We start from the raw sequence: 22,932 nt of genomic DNA, 5'->3' as shown, positions 1-22,932 counted from the left end.
TTCCCATCAAGGACCCAGAGGATTTCATATCAACTATCAGCCAAGTATCACTTTTGATCATCCCACAGGTTCACGACTTGCTGCTGCAAAGCATTACTTGCAGCTGATATTACCACCTTTCAGGAAAGACATCCTTTGTGTCAAGAGCCAGCATCATACTTTGTTATAATTTAGATGTTTAACATTAGAATTGCAGGTGCTCCAGAGCTGAGCGTACAGTACTTTTATCAGTTTTGATGCTCTGTAGGAAACAGCTAAAAAGTTAAGGGGTTCAGTTTAAGCAACTGCCTGCATAGTATCACTCCACAACTTGTCTTTTCCCCCCCTTTTATCATAACTGTGTCCCTGAGTGTAGTGATTACCAAACTGACATTCAAGTACTAAATTGGAACTAAAGACTTTAAAGATTTTAAATAGTTTGGGTGACTCATAGGAGAAAGATAAAACAAAATAAAAAACAAAACAAAACAACAACAAAGACGGTCAAAACTACAGCAACAACAGTCAACATATCCCGACTTTTACCACCTAGTAAAGGTCAAACTGAAAAAACAGGATCCTCTTCCTCCTCTAAAGCTGCTGCTGCAGCAGCACCCTCTGCTGGTTGAAAAGGCTTACTGCATTAATGAAAAGTTTAATATAGTTAAAACAAAAAGACACAAAAGCGGAGTCACAATTTCCAAGGCATAAAACAGAATAAACACCACGCTGGAAGCAGCTAAAAAAGTTAAGGGGTTCAGTTTAAGCAACCGCCTGCATAGTATCACTCCACAACTTCTCTTTTTTTTTTTTACTTTTATCACAAAGCCACTGAACTTCTTTAACTGTGTCCTTGAATGTAGTGATAGTTTACCCAATTGACATTCAAGTACTAAATTGTCAAAAGCAAACAAAGTCAAACAGTGAGTGAGCTCTCAGTAGGAAGAGCTCACTTGATTTCACTTTTATTAGGGTTTAAGGTTCATGAGGTATGTCTTATTGTTACAGTTCATGCAGAGTAAAACTGTCAAATCCATTCAACAGTCCTCACTGGGAAATGTGTCTGCAAAACAGTTAAGAAATACCAAAAGATAAAACACAACAGAGTTTATTTGGACTTTTACACACATAATAAAGAGCTCAAAACAAATAAAAGCTCATTAAGTCATATCTGGATGATCGGCTCAAAAAATCAGAAATCATCTCTCGTCCCACACAAAGACTCTTTAAACCAGGTCTGTTCACAAACAGCTGGACTACGAGACAGTAAACACAGAGCACAGTACTCACCCTCCCTGCTCTGAGTCCACTGTCTGTCTGTCTGTTGTTGGTCAGTCAGTCACTGGAATCTCTTGGTCCACGAGTTGTTTTAGTGCAGATTTCCTGCTTTCGGAGATCAGCACAGGGACCACAAGGACCAGCAGAGTCCAGTGCACTTAATTTACTTGTTGACTTATTTTGTTACTTACTTTTTAAAGAAGTATTTAAAAAAAAAAACACACAAAACAGACACACACACAACCTGATGTCTTCTTTAATGTCCCTGCAAGCAAATTTTCCCACAAACTGAGATACAAATAGTCAAAACAAAGAATGTTGAACACGAGGAGCAGCTAATATCAAAGTGCATTGCAATGAATTATGGCACATTGACATGATCATTATTACTGTCACAGTTACAAAAAAAAAAAAAAAAAAAAAAAAAAAAAAAACCAGCAACAAGAAGTCATACATTTTAGGTATTTTCTGAACTTTGGACACCACTGATGAAGACACAGTCTTTGGTCAGAAATAAAACTGTTAAAGTTGTACATTTTTTTCTAGATTACCAAGGCAACAATTCAGTTACTGCAGCCTGGGCAGCAAAGCTACATAGACCACACAGCCATTGTGTAGTTTGGCTTTCTTTTGTGGTTGTAGCATAATCAACACAGTGAAAACTGAAAATAATGGTAAATTATCCTGTTCTATATGTATATCATATAGCATATATTTAAAACACATAAACTATTATATATTTACTTCATATCATCTACTTTTTATAATAAAGCTTACAATAAATAAATAGCTTTAGAAATTAGCTCTTAATTTACTGTTGCTGTAACTGCTACTGTTCTCCCTCCTTTGTGACCTAAGCAACACGTTGCACAGGTTACAGCGTCTCCTTTTTAGAATTATATCGTTCTCAACCTGGACCAAAAGAATTAATAACTTAAATATTAGTCCTTTCACGAGTCAGTATATATAACTTCAAACACCCATCATTTGAAGACAATCAATTCTGTGACACTAAACAATTAGACCATGGGTTATAGACACGCTTCCTTTTAAACTTTAAAAGTAAATCTAATTTACTTTTAGATTGTGTTTTTGCAGTGAAATATCACCCCTCACACGTGGGACTCGTCCAGGTCCAGGTCAACGGGAGAGAGCGGCAGTGGTGCCTGGCGAGGCGAGGGAGGGGACAGCAGCGGAGTGAGGAGGGGGTTGACTGTGCCGTCGTCCTCACTCAGCTGCAGCAGGGTGTTGCTGCATGGCAGGAGCGCGGCTGTGTCCTCATCCCCGGGGCTCTCTCTGATCCTGGGTGGTCCCGGTGGAGGTGGAGGAAGAAGCACAGTTGGTGGCAGCGGAGGTGGAGGTGGGGGGCCCGGAGCAGGCGCTGTGCCCAGCACTGGGAGGGGTGGGGGGAGAGGAGAGGAGGTTCGGGATGGGGGAGTTGGGGTGGAGGGGCGGGAGATGGATGGAGGAGGGGAGAGGCTGCTGCGGAGCCCCCACTGCTCTCTCTTCTCCTTACTGCTTATGGCTGGAGGAACCTGTGTGAGAAATGTTTCCTGTATTTATTGGTCTGGTTGACATTGCTGATAAAACCACATTTAAATTACACTCATCACTTAATATTTTTTTCAAGCTTTTCAGATATGCATTCCAGTTGATATGGATTACACACATACTATTTTGGTGTAGACACAATCAAACTTCCAATCAAACTTGATTTAGGCGTCTGTAAATGTTTCTAGTGCAATTTATTGTTTCAATTTATTGTTTCTAGAAAAGCATCAAAACAACTATCCACTATGCCACTAGAGGACATACACTGGAAAACTGTTTCCACCTCTTGAGAATAAATAAATTATATTCATATAGGTCTCAATGAGAAGTAAAAGTAAAACATATATTTTATCAAGACAAACAGGACAGAATTAGTCAGGTCTTACGTGTGTGTCAGCAGGGCTGTGCAGATCGGCCGTGACTGTGGCTGAGGACGCAGATGGCACTTCCAGCGTGGGGGACTTTAAGGGAGCAGGACTGGCCTTCCTGCCCTCGGCCGGAGGGTCCACAGCGCTGGGAGTTGGGGGCTTGCTTATCCCCGCCTGCTGGCCTTGATTCTCTGTAAAGGTGACTGACCTCTTTTGGTCTCCATGTGCTGTGGACACACAGACATGCACACATGGTCAAAAGAGATGACAGCACCAGCTAAAGATTCGCTAACACATCAGCAGCACCACCAAAGAGAGTGGAGGCAGGGATGGGACAGGAGGGTTAGGCAGGGACTGGGAGGGGATGCAAGACAGACATGCAGAGCGCCCTATTGGGTGAGGTTGCAGATTAAAGGGGCGAGCCGTTGCAGAGTGGAGAGGAAGGGTTAAGGGTTGTGTCTCACCTTCACAGTCCAATAAAGTTTCTTTATTTCGAAACATAAGGCATGAGACAGAACAGAGTGAGAAGAGTCAGTTTGGTGACAGGTGGTACAACAAACAGCATTGGAACAAAGACAGAGGTGAATGGGGAGGACGGGTCAGTTCAAGTTAGCACACAGACATTAAACATAGTGTTTTCATGGAAGAAATATGGTTTATCAGTCTAGATGTGGCTTGCTGTGTGCTTGGTCTGGAGTGCAGGATAAGTCAGTGTGTTTTAAAAATGCGTGCTTCCATTGTCACTTATCTACAAACGCACACACATTAATTCACCACCAGTAACACTCACACCCCACACTGATGAAGGCAAGTGTGCTGTTACCCAGTGGTTTGTTCTTGGGCTGGATGCTCCTGCGGGTGGTGGAGAGCCGTGCTCCAGATCGACCACGAGGTTCATTCTTTGGAATGGACAGCAGAGGGCGTCGCAGCTGCAGGACACAGAGCATTAGCGGGGTTTGCTTTAATGTTTTGTTTTGTTTTTTTAAATGAGAGGTTAGCAGGTTGAACATGTGATAAAAGATTTTGCAAGTGAGAATTATTCCATTATCCATCAAACATTTACACTATAACAGGAGAACGTTCTGTTTCTTTTAAGAAGAGCTTTATAAAAAATTACTTATTTTGCATCAAATGTGGTTTTTCATTGTTATTCAAATATTGAAAAATTTCACATTGCTCAGATTTTTAAGCATCAAATATAGCACACACATGCATTATATCCTTACACAATGAGTGTTAAATACACAAAACCTGCAAGACACACCTGTCTGAGGCCACGCTTTCTTCCTAACGGAGGTTGTATCAGGAGGTTCTGCTGGCCTGGTTCACTCTGCACACTGGCAACCCTGGTTAAGTACACAAATTTGCACATTCACACATTTGCATTCACACATGCACACACACACACACACACACACACACACACACAGAAAAGACACAGAAATACATAATCACGAAGGGATCACCGCTACCCCAGCTCTGCTCGCTTTCTGACCCCATCTTTGACCACAACAAGATGTTGCTGCTATTCTACCCATTCGCTTACTACACGACACACACTATGTATACAAGACACTCACAGTGCAGGAAATAAACAGTGCTGCCATGATTCATACACTGAGAACACAACAGGGGACAGTAGGGGCTGGAGTAGCAACTGACAAAAGAAACACGTGTGCAAACTGATATGCAAACTGTCTTTAACTGCTTTAAAGTCTCCACTGATTTACTCTATGTACATTAAAGTTTGCCCTTCACTCATTTTAAAATGTGAAATAGAGCTGGATCAGGTCTGAAGTTAGTTTCTTAAAGCAAAAAAAGTGGACACAGAAAACAACAGATGTGTTCTTGTATTATGGTTGCCACCCCAGTTCCCCCTTTCCCCTACAGATTGGTATCCAGAGTAGGACGCCCAATTTGATCAGCGAGAAGCCTGATAGACATGTAAACAGTATGAAACACCATGGCACCAATGGGAGAGAGGCTGACTTTGATGGCACACCGACTGTAAAAAGACCCACAACTAGCACAGGAGATACAGAGGCAGAGCTCCCTGGCCCCAGGGCTGATGGGGCCCACTTTACTTTTGTTTTTTGAGGGGAGACCTGGTTAGGATAGCACAGCAGATGGGCTGAGAAGATGAGGGGTCAGTGTGGAGCTCAAAAGGAGGAGGTGGTGGAGTAGGGGACAGAGACAAGGCAAACTGGACCCACACAGAAAGAGATAGAGACAGGTAAGTAAGGGGGGAGGGGGTGATGGGCCAAGGCTGGATGTGGATGAGTGATCAACGGCGAGGCGACCAGTAGAGAAGGCCGTCCCGAGGCAATGCCCCTCCCACTGGCGGACAGATGCAAGAATGCACCAACGGGACACACACACACAGATGGGCCACTGTACCTAGAGAGGTTACCCTCCTGTAGAAGGCCCTGGGACTCATCTAGCACATTGGGTTCACTGTAAAAAGGGGGGCGAAGGGGGAGAATGGGAGTTTAGGGAGTGTAGTTGAGATCCGTGTCCACCCAAGTCTCTCAGCCCCTTCCTTATGAGGGCAGGAAACCAGAGTGTTCGCTCTTGCACAGTTAGCCAAAGCTGGAGCGGATTTTTTATTTCTTTCTTTTTTTTTTTTTTTAAAACATTCTTACCAAGATACAGAATCTTAACTACTTTACAATGTTGCTCTGAGACTGTTGAATAAAGAACATTAGAAATCAACAGAGATATACACAGAAACATATGACTGGTTGTGGGATATGACTGGTTGATCCTTTTCAAAAATATTAATTCTGCATAAACAAGCCAGGATTTGACCTGTACATGAACAGTTTTTGAAATGGAAACAGAAGTAATCTCACTGGTAAGAAATCAGCAGGTGGAGACAATTTGAATACCAGAGAGGAAAAGCTCCATCAACTAGTTTATTCTTCAGTATTCCTCAACTGAAACCATTTTTAAAAATGCTCCTTGGTGGTTCGTGAGCCAACTGTAGCTATAACTTCAGGATAAATTTTATGTATAACTCTCCCACAGTCACCACTATATTCTGACTCATCTGTGAAGGATCGAAATGAATGCAAATAGATGACACTTCCTGCCTCCTCTTGTGCCTTTTCACCAACTTATTTCAGAGTAAGACACTTACAGAAAGCCTCTTTTTATTGGCTCCACCAGAGGTTTAACCCAGTGAGATTATTTCTACCTCCACATCAACTCAACTTTTGCCCTGTATCGTCGCCTACAGGACAAATAATGAAGAACAGATACAGCTTTTTGCCCAAGGCTCACAAAGCAGGACTCTTTAATTTATTAAAGAGAGGATGTTTTGATCTGACAGGGATCTGCACTGAACTGAAACAGTGTCTGGTAAGAAAAATGTTCTGCTTTGCAAACCTGGGGCAGTGTTTGGGCTCTTGTTATTCCTGTTATTTGTCTTTACATTAACGTAGCTGTCCCAAGTGTTTCAAAAGAGCGCAGAAGGATGTGTATTGTATGCATCGTCAAAATTAAACTACAATCCGTGATTTGGTGGTTTGGCGTTTACCTGCATGTGTGCGTTGGAAATGTTACCTGTGACTGGGCAGCATGGTGGTGCATGGGGCTTCGGGCTGCGAGGCCGCTGAGCCGGTGGCGTGGCTGGAGAAACGGCGTTGTGATATCACCCTGGGCAGGAAGGCCTCGTGCTCGCTCACCACACTGGGAATACTCATGGAGTCATCTGTAGAGAGAGGAGGACAGGGGCAGTCAGTTCCATTCCAGTTTCGACAAATATCAAATGTGAAAGAAAACGGCCAACAGACAAAAACAGGAATGGTTCTGACTCTCTTCATCGTCCTCATCAGTGCGGCTGAGTGTGTCTTGGGAGGGTTGGCGTGATGGTTGGCTTTCCTGCTCCCAAACTGTGCCCGTGCCCGTGTTGGAGCGCGACATCGTGGCCAAACTTAGGCGATAGGCTGATGTGGAGGTGCCCACTGTGCTGATGGACGTCTTGCCTTGGTAGGCTGTTGGGTGGGTGGGTGGGTGGGGGGCAGGTCAAACAGAAACACACAGACATAAACAGAAGACTGCGTTAAAAAGTTTCACTCATAAAACAGTTATTTTAACAGGTAAACTCTTCTAGGATGACATTGTTAAATTATTTCAAGTTAGCCACAAAAGATTTTCACAACGTTAAAATTCAAGATATGGAAGTTTTTATTTCAGTATTTTTCTTACCAGAGCCACTGTGCACAGCCTCCTTAAGGATCTTGAGTTCATTGTTGAACTCTGCAAACAGGGAGCTCTTGCAGAGAGGTCGTGGGATGAAGCGTCGCTCCAGCTGGTCGGCGATGTGGTGACGTGCCGTAATCTCCTCCTGGGAATCAGCGGGCTGGGTCAACAACTAGAACGCGTGGGATGAAAACACTGGTTAGAACAAGCTGCTTAACAACAAAATAAGCAATAATCACTGGTCCTTTACCTTGCACTGTATGAATGGTCTCAGCAGGACAAAAATAGGGATACGCGTTCGGACAATGAAGTCAATGAAGTCCCAAAAGGCCAGGCCGCCCACCTTCCTCAGAGCCATCTCTTTCACCTGCAGGCTCAGCCGGTACCACTGGTTTCCCAGGGACCTCTCAAAGCAAACCAACACCACCTTTAGAGCTGCAGATTCAAAGGGGATGAGAAGGGACACATAAAACGTAAAACAAGAGACGAATGCATCTTTATTTATCCTGTTGTCACATCCGTACCCAGATATGCAGCCTGGCTGGTGGACTCAGCTAATCCCTCTCTACGCAGATCCTTTCCAGTGTCACCCGGGGTGGAGCAGTGAGCGGGAGAAGCGTCCAGCATGAAGTTCTTGGTTCGAGAGGTGGAGATGATCCGAGGAGGCAGAAGGATATTAATGACAGTCTGCAGGAGCAGGAAGATCTCAGGCTGCTCAAGATGGGGACTGTCTGCAAAGGAAAAGACACACAGACAGTAAAGTACAAGCAAGCTGGTGAGCTGTAAGATCAGAATTAAACAAATAAGGCAGCTGGAAGGGACGTGTTTGGTTCACGAATCTACGTAGATAATGTTTCAATAAGCACATTTATATCTCAGCTACGGCCACAGCAAGCTTTTACCTTTGCTTCCAGAGCCCACAGTCAGCACAAAGGGAATAAGCAGGTTGAGCAGCATCCCCTCTCGCCTCTCTTGATTGGTGAAAGGTGAGATCACATGACTGAGGGGGAAGTCATCCTTCAAGGCCTAGGAAGGGAAAAAACATGGAGGAAGCAAATGCTGTAGTAGGTATATGGAGCAAATCATTTAATTATTAATGACTGGATTTTTGCGGAAGAGTCAGGTGAGGTCTACCTGGATCTGCAGGGCCACCAGCCGGACCACTGCCGTGCTGAAAGGAAGCGGAGGGGAGAGGTAGGGGCTAAGGTGGAGCAGAGGTAGCCCGTCGGCCACGCTGGAGGGACCAACCACACCCATTACCTGACAACGCACGCAAATGGATTCTTAAAAAGAATTATGATTAAAAGCCAGGAGAGATAAAACAATGATTTGCGTTGCCTTGTGCGTTTCTGTACCAGGTTAACACAGACGTTGATCAATGAGCGAAGGTGTGGGAGGAAAGAGATGATTGGCTGTCGCTGCAGGGTCAGGCAGATCCCCTCGATCAGGCTGCTGGCTGCCTCCCACTCCACTTGTCTCCTGGAGAACACACAACCGCCCAACACCAACCCAACACCCAAGTACAAACATGAATTTAAAAAAGAAAGAAAGCTTCAAACACAAATGCCACATTCATGTCATGTGGAATAAAAAGGAAATACAAGATGTTTTGAAATGACTTGAATGTGGCATAAGGCCAATATTAAATGTACCAAATCTATAAATCTTTAAAGCAGAGAAGCGAGAGAGTCATACTGGTGAGACACTCAGTATTTCTCCACATATATAATCACCTTTATGATGATGATAAAGGCCATACTGACAACAAATATTGCAAAGCTCACAAACATAGCCAGCTAAACACTGCAGCAACAGATCCTGGTGTGAAGAGCACATCTGTGACCAGTGTTCCCTCTGAGCCAGCGCTGTCCAGTTTTTTGGAGCTTTTTTTTCCTGCTCAACTAATAGGAAATCTTAGGGAGTAAAAATCTGTTCAGTGCTTTATTCATAACAACAAATCTAAAGTCCTAGGGAAAGAAGCGTCATGTACAGGAAATAACCATAATAAGAACATTACAGCATCAAATAGTTGTTAAAAGTACAGAGAGGCAGCTATACACCAACCCCATGGAACAGCTTGCCCGTTATCTGACATGACACTACTATTATTTCTTTCAAGAAACATCTTAAGATGTAACTTTTTAGTCTGTTTGAAGTTTATGTATTTTTAATTGAATTTTAGAATTTTTCATTATTTATTTAAAGTATAAATCAATTTTATTCAGTCTTTTGAAGTTTATCTTCAACGTTTAATACTTTAAGGTTAAAGGTTAAAGCGTAAATTACATTTCCATTGTTTAAATTCGTATTTTTTTTATGCAATTTTATGTTCTACTCTTTCAGCTGCAATATATAAAAGTGCCGCACACATCGTGTCACTATTGTCATTAGAGATGCATCATTGTACTGAATTGGTTTTGCTGATAAAACTGGCCTTGTTAAAGTGATCAGTTGTGACTGATCCACACTGAATGAAGTTTCTTAGTCTCTGTCTGTATAAATTGCAGCGGTGCAATTTTGTATATGTATATTTTGTGTTATATTACACATAAGACAATCTGAATGCCTGAATTAGGGGGAACACTGCCGGTGATCCAATGTTAGTACACACATACATAGAAACCCTCATACGCGTTTCACTCCTCCTGCACGCACGCACGCACGCACGCACACACACACACACACACACAAGTATCCACACAAAAACACACCACAGCAGCACTTACGGTACATCACCCACGAAGGCAGCGCTATAGAGGACAGTGCCAAGAAGCCGTCTATCTACTGTACACACCACGGCACCGGTACAGCACGATACACTCACAGGGAGACAGAGAAAGAAATGGGATTGTATTCAACAGACCTGGTGCATAATGCCTGTGGGCGAGCGCACCTGAGCGTGGGCATCTTGTGGATCTTGTTGAACATGCGGTCCAGCCTCTTGAGGATGAGGATGAGAGCGGGGCGAACGGCCTCGGACGACCAGTCTGTGATGGGCAGCATCTCCATGATGTAGCGCCGCAGTCCTCGGCTCTCCATGGTCAGGGTGTCGTAGGGCGCCAGCTTCAACAGGGCATGGGCAATCTCTGCCAGCCTGTGAAAAAGACACATACGGTCACACTGTCCTGTTCAAATTACTGATGTTATTTAAGTGTTAAGTGTAGTGCTCTTTGTTTGCTCCCTGACAATAAAGGGGCATCCATTCAATCTTCAGGCTGAACATGAGATGGTATTGATGGAGTAAGTCACGCTCCTCTCTCCCTCTGACCAACTTGAACAAAGACAACAATCAACATTTATCCCTAAACCTGAGGAAAGTTTTTGAAACCAGCCATGGATAAATCACCTCATGTGGGACTTGATGTCCAGCAGCTCCAGGGCTGTGACCCGGGGCTCACCGGCAACGTTCTGCAGGATTTTCAGACGTGGGCCGCAGTGTTTGTAAAACTCAGTGCAGATGTTCAACAGGGACTCCCGTGGCCGGCGGAACTCCTCCCGGGCGATGCGCTCGTCCAGCTCTTCCCTTGGCATGCCCTGGCCCTCCTCCAGCAGGTGGAGGTTGTCCCTGGGAACATAAACAAGACATCAGTCTTGGCTTTCAGACGCCAGAATCTGGGACTGACCCAAAGGGAATGAAATCAGCAAATTTGTAGAACAGAACACCACCAGCCCTCTGCACCATAATGACCTGGAGTGATTTCTCTTAAATTAAAGCTCCCACACTCGTCATAACATCCTGACCTGGTGTTGACCCCTCCTGACATGGCGTGGTTAGCTGTAGTGCCCCCCTTATGGCCCTGATCACAGCGGGACATCTGCGGGGCTGTCATGGGCCTGTGGAGGAGGCGTGGATACAATTATGAGGATAGTAAGTATCTAAAAAGGACATCACCGCCACCCACCACAGATGCAAAAATTCCGATCTGGTCAACCTTGTTAGAGCTTCTGAGCTGTAGAGGAGGGCCTGCAGTGAGGTTGCCAGAGCAGCGATGGCAGCAATCTCATCCCTGGCAGCCGAAGCTGATTCCATCGTAACCGTGTTGCTCTTCAGCTTCTGGAGAAAGCAGGGAACCAAGGCCTCCAGCACCATCAGCATCTGGAGACTGGGGAGATTACGCAGACTGTTAGAGGACAGAACAGGACTGTTGTATAAAAGCTGTATGTGCAGAATAAGAATAAGAAGTTGGAGAAATTAAACATGATGCAGACTGAGTTTCCATACCTCCTGAAGGATTCGGGGGCGTAAGCAACCACAGTAACACACAGCTTGATGGCCTCGCTGATAGAAAAGGCCAAGTCCTCATTGCCATAACAGAAATCTGCCAAAAATATATAACATGTAATGTTTAGAGGAAAATGCACACAAGAAAAAAAATACTGAACATCACCAGGAACAAAACAGAAACACAAGGTAACTCGTGGAAACTGAACAGACAAAATGGAGATGTGAACACAGGGATTTCAGTGCACAAGGAGGAAGTGGTGCAACACATCAAGGCAGGGCAAACACACAGGTGCAGGAACAGACATACAAAGAAAGTAATTTCAAAGTAAAACAGGAAGTGACAGGAAGAGTCACTTGGAGGAGCAAACCTAACTATTTGTAACTTTTTCTATCCTTTAAAGATTAATTAAATTTAGCACTGAGTTCCCCAAAAGCATCCTTTTCTTTTTCTAATTGAATGATAATACAACTTACAGGCTTTTAGATACTGGACAAGAGTGACCCTCATTTAATTACTAAAATTTAAGTCATCCATCCAACTGCGGTAGTTTGAAAAATGACCACAGACCACAGTACATGTGTCAAGGTGACTGACAGTTTACCTAGAGAGCGGAGAGGTTTCTCAGCCTTGACCAGCTCCAGAGCGTCCAGGGCGTCCTGGGTCTCACCCTCCAGGGACACTAACAGGTCAAACAGACACTGGGCTGACACTCCTTTAGACAGACCAGTACTGGTGCTGGTCTGGGAAACAAAGATAGAGAGAAATTTATTTAAGCTAAATTTACATTCACACTATTTGCAGACATCCAGGAATGTGTGTATATGTGTGCTCTATAGACTTACGGTGAATTCTAGCAGGGGAGCCACACTTGCAAACAGCTGCAGGATGAAGGGTTTGCGGTGGAGGATGTAGAACTGCCGGCAGCAGAACTCGATGCCCTGCCTCAGTAAAGGGTTGCTCTCATAGTCAGCATAGACCTGTCACAACAATACAGAGAGGGCAAAAGGTGGGTTTGTTATTCAGGAGGGATGCTCCACATGGTCAGCTGTGGTTACAGACAGCCCCGGCACATATTTTATTCATCTCTGGGATTTTTGTTGTTGGGTGGCATAGTTTTTGATTATATTAGGATAAAAAAAAGCAGAAGCAAAGACAAATAACACCTAAAATCTTATCCTACCCAAATATTTTATTTCAGTCTTGTAGAATTGCTAGTAACTAGTAGCAGGACGAGTGTATCTGTACCTGCAGCATGGTTGGCAGGATCCACTGGTAACCGCTCAGAGAGAAGAGATGGTTGAAGTGTACAGCAGTGTTGATGGCAGTTGCAGTGTACTGCCTGAGGAGGGCACTGTCCTCCGGGTGCAGCAGCAGCGCTCCATTGAAGACGTTGAGGAACAGCATCATCTCGTCGCCCCACGGGTACTCACTGGGCATGCCCAGAAACATTTCTTCCAGCAGCTTGATCCACAGCACCTTGTGGAGGGTGTCCAAACCAAACAGCTCCTTACCTGAGAGAGGGGGGAGGAGGAGATGGGGAAAACAACTTCATGTATATAAGAATCATTTTTATTTAGGTGTTTGACTGAGCAGTTGGCATCTGTCTCACCTTGTGGCTCATTGAACAATGAGAACTCTGCGTCGATGGCGGTTCGTGGGAAGGAGGGAAGGCGGAGCAGGTCTTCCTGTAGCAGGGAGACGTGGGATTGTTTGTGCACGGCCGGCATGTGTTGTGTGAGGGAGATGAGGAAGAGGACCCGACCGACCTCCTCTAGTTTACGGGAAAACACCTAAAACAGGAACAGAGAAAGCTAAGGAAACACTCAGATCATATTTATACAAGATCACCATCCTGTTTTCTATTTCTCTGTGGTGTCAATTTGATGAGGACTAACTACGCAGAACGTTTTTGTCAAAAATTTAAATCTTCCATACCTGTTTCTGGATGAGCTCTTGTCCTTTCTCAGGCAGCATGTGGACTAGGTTGAGCTGTGGAGAGACTGACCTCCGGAAGGGGTATATGTCTCTTACATATGTCTACAGGGGGTAGATAGCAGCATTAGATAGGAAATGTTGAAAAATCAAGAAGGGCTAGTCCAGCCCAGTTCCCTCTCTGCTACTGCTTCTGTCAATAGCCAAGACAATTAAGTTTCTTTACTACGACAATTTTCTAAAAGTCCTTACTTACTTGTATGTCTGAAAAATAAAACAGTCCTGGTTTTTGGTTTTCGGTTTTGGTTTTCAACATATAACAAAATCCCACAAAACAGTAGCTTAAAATAAAGAATTGTTGTTTTTACCTTGGAATAATGGATGAGGTTCCATCGTTTGTCCATGAGGAAGTAGTGTGCTGATCTGGCCTCAGGAATATTGAAAAATTCAAGACACTCCTGGTTGGAGAAAGAAGAAACATCATAAACTAACCTAAGCTTACATTTAGCTACAGTGAAAGATGCCTACACTCCCACAGATTACAGTACGTAAACAAAAAGGCCAGCTCAGCATCCTTACCTTGAGCAGTGCTTCAAACTGAGTGTCCTCATGGACTGGGAGCTGTGTTGGAATGTCACATTCGTTCTGGCCATGCACCACCAGGGTTTTGGTTCCTGCATCAACAAAACATTTCAATATGTTTGACACTGATGTTGCTGAAAATATCACTTCAGCCTGTTTTCTTTCAAATTAGCATTCCTTATGTCTTTGCCAAGTCTCCACTGTAGATGAGATTTGGAGTCTCAGTGGGATCTGAAACTATTCAAACAAGATTAGATCAAAACCTAGTGTAGGCCAGAACCTCAGGAACCCGTTTGCTTCTCTTCATTCTCAATAAGTTCACCTGGCATGGATGCAGTGACAAGCAGTTTGACCTCACACTGCTCCTTCTTCATGGTCTGCTTCAGGTCCTTGAAAAAGAGTCCCTCCACATAGCCAACCACCTCCCACAGGAAGGTCAGTGTGGCCGAGATGGCATCCATACCCCACTCACAGGGAGTCCGCACAAAGTACATGATCAGTCCCACCTAGGAGGAGGAGATTTGATTGAGAGGATTGGTGAAAGTTTAAATGGTCCTGAAGATAAATAACATAAATTAAGTAAAGGTAATTGAATTTTTTCTGTTGCCTTACCAGATAGTTGAAGAGAATATGAGACGTCTGGGCCGGCAGATCTCCAATGTTGAGCAGGAGTTTCCTCAGCATGTACATCAGCTCATCCTAACACCACAAGTAATAAAAGTGTTGCTGCATTTTAAATTTCCCATTCAAGAGAATATAAAAGACAGAGTCAGATAAAGTCAATTTCCTACCTGTCTGTTGCTCACTGTTAGTTTTTCCAGGAAGTGGCGGAGCACCAGGGCCGGATCTTCAATCAGGCAGTTCCAGAGGATTTGCTGGGCCACAGCACTCACTGAAGGAGCATTAAAGAAAATATCTTCACTTGTAAACTCAGTATGTGACCAAATACCACCATGAACAGGCAACGAGCGCCACATGTGATAAGAAAAATGTTTGTACAAATGCATTTTCTTTTCATCAATATAGACAAATCTATTATCTACAGTCTATTATTATTCTGTTGGGTCAGAAACTGTGCTGATAAAATATTTCCCCGAGTGTTATTGATCTCTCATTCCCACACTGAATCTAAAGACAAATTGTTGCTTGTATAATGACACCTACCAGCCACGCCATCCTCACGAACCTCCCCGTCCTCCATGAGGTGCACTATTGGTAGGACGGCAGCACAGATGCATGCTGGGAAGACAGCTTGGGGTGGCTGTAGCATGTGGTGAGTAGGAGTGTGTTCTGTTGTGTTCTCTTCATCTGGCAAAAAACAAAAAAACAAAAATGAGCAAATAAAAAATTCTCAGCAGCCATTAAGCTTTACTTAAAAAAAAACAAGAAAACAGACTGTTGAAAGTTTTATGGAAAAGGGTCTCATGATTCTTGATTTTCACACCTTCGGCACTGGCCAGTGAACGGACAGACCACACAGAACCCCGACGGAAAGAGTAGTTCCTGTGGGAGTTACTGGAGGCACAGGATGGGCTGACAGACAGACGGCGTGATGCCAGGTTCACCACTTCTTCTGCTGTCCGACATGACCAGTAAAGATACGGGAAAACGAAATAGTGTCAGGGTACAGAGCTATTAGCATCCTGCCAGTTACCATCAAACTCTTCCAGCAGACGTCAATGCTTGTGTATTTCTGTACAGTATGCATTTGTGTGTGTGGTAGCCCCACCTTCTTCCTCCTGCTCAGGCGGTGGGCTGCACGTGGGCTCGTAGCAGGCCTCCTGAGCCACGGGGATGGCCGTGATGATGCTGGCCTCGCGGCCCAAACGCCGCTTCTCTTCCTCTTGCTGCAGGTTCTTCAGGATGTGCTCGGCTCGCTGGTGAGAGCGCGACACCGCCCGTGCTGAGAAAGATTTCTGAAAGGGGAGGGTGGCACGGAGGGTTGCGTTGCATCAAACAGCACAGAGGTAAAACAGCGGGTGCAGACATACAGAAGATTCATGATGAGGGAATGCACAAATTAAAACCAAACTCACAGTTTAAATCTTTCAGGAAGGTGTGTGCACAACTACTCTAGGCTTACAATTACATCTGAGGAGCATATTTTGTAATGTTAAATGACCGGACAACACATTAATACAGTAAGTCTCCTCCAGCACATTGATCTCATGCTCTAATGCCACCCTGAGCATCATGAAGAACACTGTTGAAGTATTGAATAGGAGAGAATTTCAATCGTGACAAATTGTGACACAAGTAAAAGTATTCAGACTGGAATTCGGAGAATTTACTGTATCTTGTGTACAGTAAATGCCTCACAGCATTCCCACAAGTGCTCATACACATACATATTCAAATAGGCTGAGCGCATGATATGAAAAACCTACACAGCAAAGTCATTCTCATCCAATGACCATGCATCAACAGTACAACACACACAAAATGTCTGAATGTCCGATGCATGCTGTTATATTTCTTTTTTTCTTACGATCAGAGCAAGTGCTGGAATATTTTTGGAGTGTGGTGTGTATTACTGATCAAGATGCAACTATTTGAAATGACCCATGAAACTGCCCCAGCTTCTGATCCATGATGAAAATCTACACCTACACTCAATGGAGAAAATTTTCCCTCCTGTCTCTAATGATCTGAAGTAACAAGATGCATCAGCACAAACATCCGGACAGAAATACCAACTTACTATGGTATGGACTGACTGAATTAATGTGGAGTACTAAAAACAAAGACAGTCGATAGATAAATTATAGAACATGTGCTCGCAGGTTGTCATTAAAATCTATAAAACATATTTTGATAATCATGCTTTTTAAACAAACAAAAAAAAACACAAGAAAGTAAAAGGAACCACCAAGAAATCTGTTTTAAACCACTATTCTAACCTTAAAAATGTCATTTTTTTTTCTTAATTTAGCAGATTTCTTGGTGCCGCTTTACACTCACACAGCAATAACAAAATGTTTTTAAAGCAGTCTAAAGTGCATTATATCTGCTTTTGGTATTATTGTGGGGTTGAGATGTGACTCAATCCAAAATAATAATAGTTTCAAAATAAAATACCCACTATTAAAAACTGTCAAGTACCAGTTATGGGATTTAAATTAGATAATGTTAGTAAAGTAAGTTAGTAATTAGTAAATGTACTGTTTGCTTAACTAGGCAACCCATGTACACAGGTCTCAGACTTACAGACTGATCTTCATTGATTGGGTCCTGAACGCTGCCAGTGTTCTGGGGCACCCAGGGGGGGTCAAATATGGGGACACAGGGCATGCCCAGTATAGGAGATGGGAGAGTGAAGTTGATGCTGGGAGGGGGGATCTGGGAACAAAAAAAAGACATATGTTACAACACGAGTGAAAGTAGCCTCGTTTTCTGAGGCGATGTGTTCTAAATGAAATATTTAGCTAAAATAATTAAACCCAGAGTCGGTGTTCGCTCTTAATTGGAAAACCTCCTGGAGATAAACTGGAACCTGACAATATTATTATTCTGTACCTTAAAGATCTGCTGGGCCCCTTCCTCCATGCGAGGCCACACCTGGTAGCGGAAACGCCACAGGGTGTAAAACTTCAGGATGGAGTTGATGCGCTGGCAGGCCTCCTGGTGCTGGAACTCCGCCATCATCATTTCGGTCACTGCGTCGGGGACCTTTACCGCACACAGGAGGAACATGGCAGCTGGAGGGGATTCAGAGAGGGCAGAGGGAGGGAGGAATGAGGAGAGATAGGAATAAGAAGCAAAAGGGAGGAAAGAGGGCAAGAGCAAGGACGTGAAAAAGAGGGAGAGATGGAAAGAGCGGGAAGGAGGAAGGTAAAACGTGGTTGAGGGCAAATAGAGATAAAGAGAACCAATAGAATTTAAAGCAGCTGAATGAATGAAATAAAGTATGTCATATGTCTTTCATAATTTAAATTTCGGAACATTTATAAATGGACACAACAACCTACAGAGGCAACCAACAGATCACTGAAGCACAGCCTGATTGGCCGACTCACCAGCAGCAGCTGCCATATGTTCATCCACACTGAGCAAGAGCTCCCAGGCTGCAGGCTGGATGTCTCCGTACATGTCGTCGGTCAAGATGGGAGCCGCTTTGATCAGCAGCGAAAGTGGAGCCGGTGACAAGCTCATCACCTGAGAGAGAAACACACAGGAAATCTGATGAACAACAGTTTTGAGAGTAACTGTCTAAATCCTTGACAAACTGTGACACATCACACATCATGTTAAGCACCAAGTGTACCACTTACTAAAAGGTAAATAAGGCTAAAAGGTAAAACATCTTCAGGTAGTAATATGTGACATTCACTGACAAATAATTCTGTTTTTCTAGTCATATAAATGCTCAATATAACACACTCAAACCTCACAGCAGTAATTGTATGGGCCCTGAAAGAAGATCTTTATGCAATTCCTTCTTCTGAGTTCTTCTATTTATTTCAAGAGGACTATGCTAATAACAACAACAACAACAACAACAATAATAATAATAATAAAATAAATAATCAGTTCACCTGGTTGCGGATGTACTTGAGCATGCCTGTATCTTTCTTCCCTTCTGTGTTGGAGTCGGTGGGTCTTCTCTTCATGGACGGTGTCCTCAGGCAAGACTTGTCAGAACACTGAAAGCACACACACATTTATGAACCAACAACAACAAACCAACCCATCCCATTATTGAATCACGCATCCGGTCAAGTTTGAAAGGGGACAGATAGCTAGAGAAGTCCACCTCTTTGTTTTTCTTTGCACGTGCCCCAATGTTGCCAGAAGAGGCGCTGTCTTCTCTCAGGCTGTCCACCGTCTCACCGTACACGAGCTTGATGGCGCGGACCAGACGGGCACAGGAGCGGCTGTGGTGCTGGTAGCAGTGTGGGTGGCAGAAGTCTATATGGGTACAGATGAAACTCTGCTGGTTGCACAGCAGGATCATAATCTGAGCCGAGAGAGAGAGAGAGGAGACCGGAGGGGGAGTCAGTATGTATGTAAGAGGGAACACACAGGCACACCATCCACAGATACTCATATACATACATGGAGCCAGGACATGTTGCGGTGGTAATTGTCCTCTGTTCCTCCTGAGCTCTGGCCCTCTGGCTCTATGCTGGGTTCACTGGTGCTGAATGGACTTCCTGCAGCGAGAAACAAGACTCATACAAATGTTCAGAATGTACTATTTTATCTCTTATAACAGACAGAAATGTTTATATGTAGAATCCAATCCAGTATTTTTTATTGATCATTAAAGAGAAGAAAGCAAGTGCTGAAATGGGCATTTTCATTGTTCCCCCCCCCCATTTTTTAAAACTTCCATTGCAATAAACTCTACCTCCCTTTAAATAAAGTGGGAAAACAACAAATGTTTCATCCACGTCATACCAATGTCAGTAATAGTGTCCCTGCTGTGTGTTTGTGACAGCAATCCCTCTTCATTCTCAGACTCTGAGTCCTGCCGAGAGAGCTTGGTGCTCTTGAGGCTCCCTGCCCGGCGTATGGAGGACAGGGAGCCACCCTTCTTTACACGGAAACTGCGGGCCCCTTTGATCTGAAGCAGCCGGGAGCCTCCAATACGAATCTTACGGATGGGCGCTGGAGAGGAGGGAAGTGGAGAGAGATTATCTACAATCATCAGTGAGTAATAAGCAAACAGGGCAGGAACGAAAACAAATGTCTCAGTCTGAATGACACCGGGTCTCACCCTGGGTCTCCTGTGTCTTCTTGTCATCGCAGGTGGTGTCGGACTTCAGTGTATGGCTGCTGCTGTTGAGCGAATCGTGCCCGTCCTCATCGTCAAGAATGCCTGCAAAGCTGATCTTCCTCTCGTAGCGATGGCGACCAAGCTCTGGGTCTAAACGCAGGCGGCAGCTGTCGAGATCCTGTAGCACACATGAGCATCGTGAGTTTTACATATTTCTGGTAAATGAATTAGTGCATATTTTTGACTCACATCCTATTTTCATCTCTTTTTGCTTTTAGTATTTACTGATAAAATGACTAAACATCCTCACAGAATCTTTACATTTCTTGACACATTAATCACTAATGTTTTTTTTTCCCCATGAACGTGAACAGCTGGACAGTGGAAAGAGAAAACACACACACAGTGAATGCATATAATATTTCTGCACAGAAGATTTCAGTACTGACCACGAGTGGCTCAGTGCGTGGGCGTGGCAAGCAGGGAAAGGTCTCTCGCAGGAAAGTTGTGATTTCCAACAAGAGCTGGCAGGCAGCCATCTTCAGAGCAAAGGGGCAGCCACATTTTGTAGGATTGACTGTGTCTTTAAGGTAGGAATTTACATTAACAATATGGTTAGAACATTAAACAGTTGGCAAAACAGCAGTATATGAAAAATGGAAATCTTACATAATCACACTTAGACACAGCTCACACCACTTCTGGGCAAAATCTCATTTTAAAAATACGTTTAGAGTAGTTTAGTTCAAATTATAAATCATATTTAAGGGAATATAGAGTGTAAAAAAAATGGTATGCAACAAAGCCATGTTGTTAGATAATAAATACTATTCGGACTCACTGTCGTCTAAATAGTCCTCTTCCTCATCCTCTTTTCTCATTCTCCGTTTGGTCTCTTCATCATAAATGTAACCCAGGATGTTTGCAGGGCTCTCGCTGTCAGAGTGACACAGTTCACTGAGCCTCGTGCCGATTGCCTGAGCACATTAAAAACATAAAGACAAACGCTCTTACAATTAATGAAGCCTGACGATGAAGTGATCTTAGATAATGAGTGAAATCTTAAACTCACGTCTCCCCACTGGCAAAAATGTTTAGCAGCATTCCACTGGAGTTTTTGGTTTCTTTTGTTGCCCACGATAGGTGATCGGCCCCTTGACAGGCCTCTCTTGGTGATATTAACATGGTGACCTTTCATCCACTCTGGCCAGTTGCCACGGTTACAGCGGTGGACAAATCTGGCACATTCGAGGAAAAGGGAGGCCCGAGCCACAACTGGAGCTTCCTGGGAGAACCAGAAATTAGATGAAGATTTTAATATTGCCAATGTGACTGCATAAATTGATAGCTCTGGAGCACACAGAACAGCCCAAGGTGACATGTTTACACTGATGCACTGTATCCAAACTGAAACATACCAGGTCCAGAGCAGCAGCAAGGATGGAGGCGTCAGGTATGGTTCCCGGTTCGCAGCAGTTGAGGAGGAACTGGAAACGTTTCATACCCTGTCGAATGGCGCCCAAATTCACCACATTCTTGTTCTTCATGGCCTCCTGACTGGCTGCCAGACGCTCCTGAAAACCATGGGGACCTGGAGGAAAAGACAAAGAGACGAGAAGAGAAGGGAAAAGAAGAGAAGAGAGGGTATAACAGAGCCAGTGAAGGGTTGTTTTTTCTTCTATTTTTTTTAAACAAGCTTATTTAGGTGTAATTGTCCAGGACATTTAACAAAAAGCACCAAAGATGCAACTGACAAATGAAGCTGAGTGAGAGATGGACACACAGCCACTGGCGGAGGTTACACTTGGATTTTCAATTCCTCTTGTACTGCGTGATCTCAGCAGCATAAAAAATTCTTATGTGGGGATCATTATAAAAACAAATTATGCATTTTCAGGCCTCTTAAACAATATATTCTTTACAACAGGATCTTATAAATCACATTGAAATGACAAGTGTGACCGTAGCCATACAGAAGAAAGCTGTATGCGGACCATTCTGTTTTATCGCTTCACTGAAATCCAGGCATTGGAAAATACCACCAGACATCACCACAGAAGAGACGAGAGAGCACCGACAGCGTCATGCCTGACGTAGCACAGAAATATGCTCTGCAGCAGAAAGATGGTTTCATAGATATGAGTTATTTCCAGACACCTCTTTTCCTCTTTTTCCACCATTGAATGGAAAAAAAGAGGAATGGGTTCATCGGGAAGAAGAAGGGAATGTAGAGTTGGTGAGACAACACACTCTTAAGGGAAGACTTTTGAGAAATGAAATCAGAGTGATCTATTTTTTCATTATAATCCTAAAAAAACTGGTTCGATTTAGATAGGATGAGAAATTTGGGGAACTGCAAACAACGACAAGCCATTTTACACTCCAAGAGGAAGTGGGAGTTTCAACACATCTGAGTGTCTGGCCTTGCGATCTTCGTGGCAAATCATTGCACAGTTTATGTAGAGTAAATTTCATATTCAATTGTCATGATATGCTAAAATACAATGGTAATAATAATGGCACTCATACAGTAATGTCTGCTTGTATTATCTCATGTTAGTCACCGCGAGCTACTGGACATACCAGGCCAAGTAAAGCTGCAGTAGTAAAACCTCTGAGTGCAATAAATTGAGTTTTATTTATTTATTTTTTGCTTATGCATTCAACTTTTTATTTATTTATTTTTTATATACTAGACACTCTGATGGGTTGAAAATAATACGTCCCGTCTAAAAGAGTGTAGCAGGCAGCTTTCCGGGCGATGGAGAATGGTGTACGGGAGAACTGGCAGAAGAGAACAGACCACGACTTGCAAGACGAGACAAGACACGACACCACACCGACAAAACAGAGGCCGGGACAGAAAGATAGAGAAATAGACAAAGGACGATGGGGCGTTGGTGGGCGTGGGGGCACCCTGGGGTGGGGGAGGTCTACCATCTTTCTCTTCTGTGTGGTGAAGCTTGGATGGATTCCTCCTGCCAGACCTCCATTTACCGAGCCGCTTGAAGAAATTCTCCTCCTCGTCCCTGCCGTACTCCGGCCCTGCAGCTCCCCCCTCCGATAGCTTCACTGCACTGGTGAACTTCACCTG

At 43.9% G+C, this 22,932-nt stretch overlaps 1 protein-coding gene across 1 annotated transcript in view; it reads right to left on the bottom strand.

Moving 5' to 3' along the window:
- Positions 1 to 2,301: 2,301 nt before the first annotated feature.
- Positions 2,302 to 22,932, bottom strand: part of LOC121178238 (protein unc-80 homolog) — a 37,427-nt gene continuing 16,796 nt past the window's right edge. The window contains 44 exon segments of the mRNA XM_041032799.1: positions 2,302 to 2,792; positions 3,195 to 3,403; positions 4,000 to 4,105; positions 4,441 to 4,522; positions 5,574 to 5,630; positions 6,741 to 6,888; positions 6,992 to 7,171; positions 7,386 to 7,551; positions 7,630 to 7,814; positions 7,904 to 8,110; positions 8,282 to 8,405; positions 8,514 to 8,639; positions 8,735 to 8,858; positions 10,273 to 10,473; positions 10,726 to 10,969; positions 11,101 to 11,213; positions 11,312 to 11,482; positions 11,602 to 11,698; positions 12,207 to 12,345; positions 12,448 to 12,582; positions 12,851 to 13,116; positions 13,215 to 13,395; positions 13,541 to 13,642; positions 13,906 to 13,995; positions 14,117 to 14,211; positions 14,442 to 14,625; positions 14,732 to 14,818; positions 14,911 to 15,011; positions 15,284 to 15,427; positions 15,564 to 15,695; positions 15,849 to 16,035; positions 17,327 to 17,458; positions 17,636 to 17,817; positions 18,136 to 18,274; positions 18,655 to 18,762; positions 18,873 to 19,076; positions 19,175 to 19,272; positions 19,520 to 19,729; positions 19,839 to 20,016; positions 20,288 to 20,421; positions 20,680 to 20,815; positions 20,911 to 21,123; positions 21,257 to 21,429; positions 22,836 to 22,929. Of these exon segments, the coding sequence (XP_040888733.1) occupies positions 2,370 to 2,792; positions 3,195 to 3,403; positions 4,000 to 4,105; positions 4,441 to 4,522; positions 5,574 to 5,630; positions 6,741 to 6,888; positions 6,992 to 7,171; positions 7,386 to 7,551; positions 7,630 to 7,814; positions 7,904 to 8,110; positions 8,282 to 8,405; positions 8,514 to 8,639; positions 8,735 to 8,858; positions 10,273 to 10,473; positions 10,726 to 10,969; positions 11,101 to 11,213; positions 11,312 to 11,482; positions 11,602 to 11,698; positions 12,207 to 12,345; positions 12,448 to 12,582; positions 12,851 to 13,116; positions 13,215 to 13,395; positions 13,541 to 13,642; positions 13,906 to 13,995; positions 14,117 to 14,211; positions 14,442 to 14,625; positions 14,732 to 14,818; positions 14,911 to 15,011; positions 15,284 to 15,427; positions 15,564 to 15,695; positions 15,849 to 16,035; positions 17,327 to 17,458; positions 17,636 to 17,817; positions 18,136 to 18,274; positions 18,655 to 18,762; positions 18,873 to 19,076; positions 19,175 to 19,272; positions 19,520 to 19,729; positions 19,839 to 20,016; positions 20,288 to 20,421; positions 20,680 to 20,815; positions 20,911 to 21,123; positions 21,257 to 21,429; positions 22,836 to 22,929 (6,807 nt within the window). The 3' untranslated portion in view covers positions 2,302 to 2,369.

The sequence above is a fragment of the Toxotes jaculatrix genome, chromosome 24, assembly GCF_017976425.1.
Source record: "Toxotes jaculatrix isolate fToxJac2 chromosome 24, fToxJac2.pri, whole genome shotgun sequence".
NCBI lineage: Eukaryota > Metazoa > Chordata > Actinopteri > Toxotidae > Toxotes > Toxotes jaculatrix.
The sequence above is the reverse complement of the archived record's forward strand: the minus strand, read 5'-3'. Positions and strand labels throughout refer to the sequence as shown.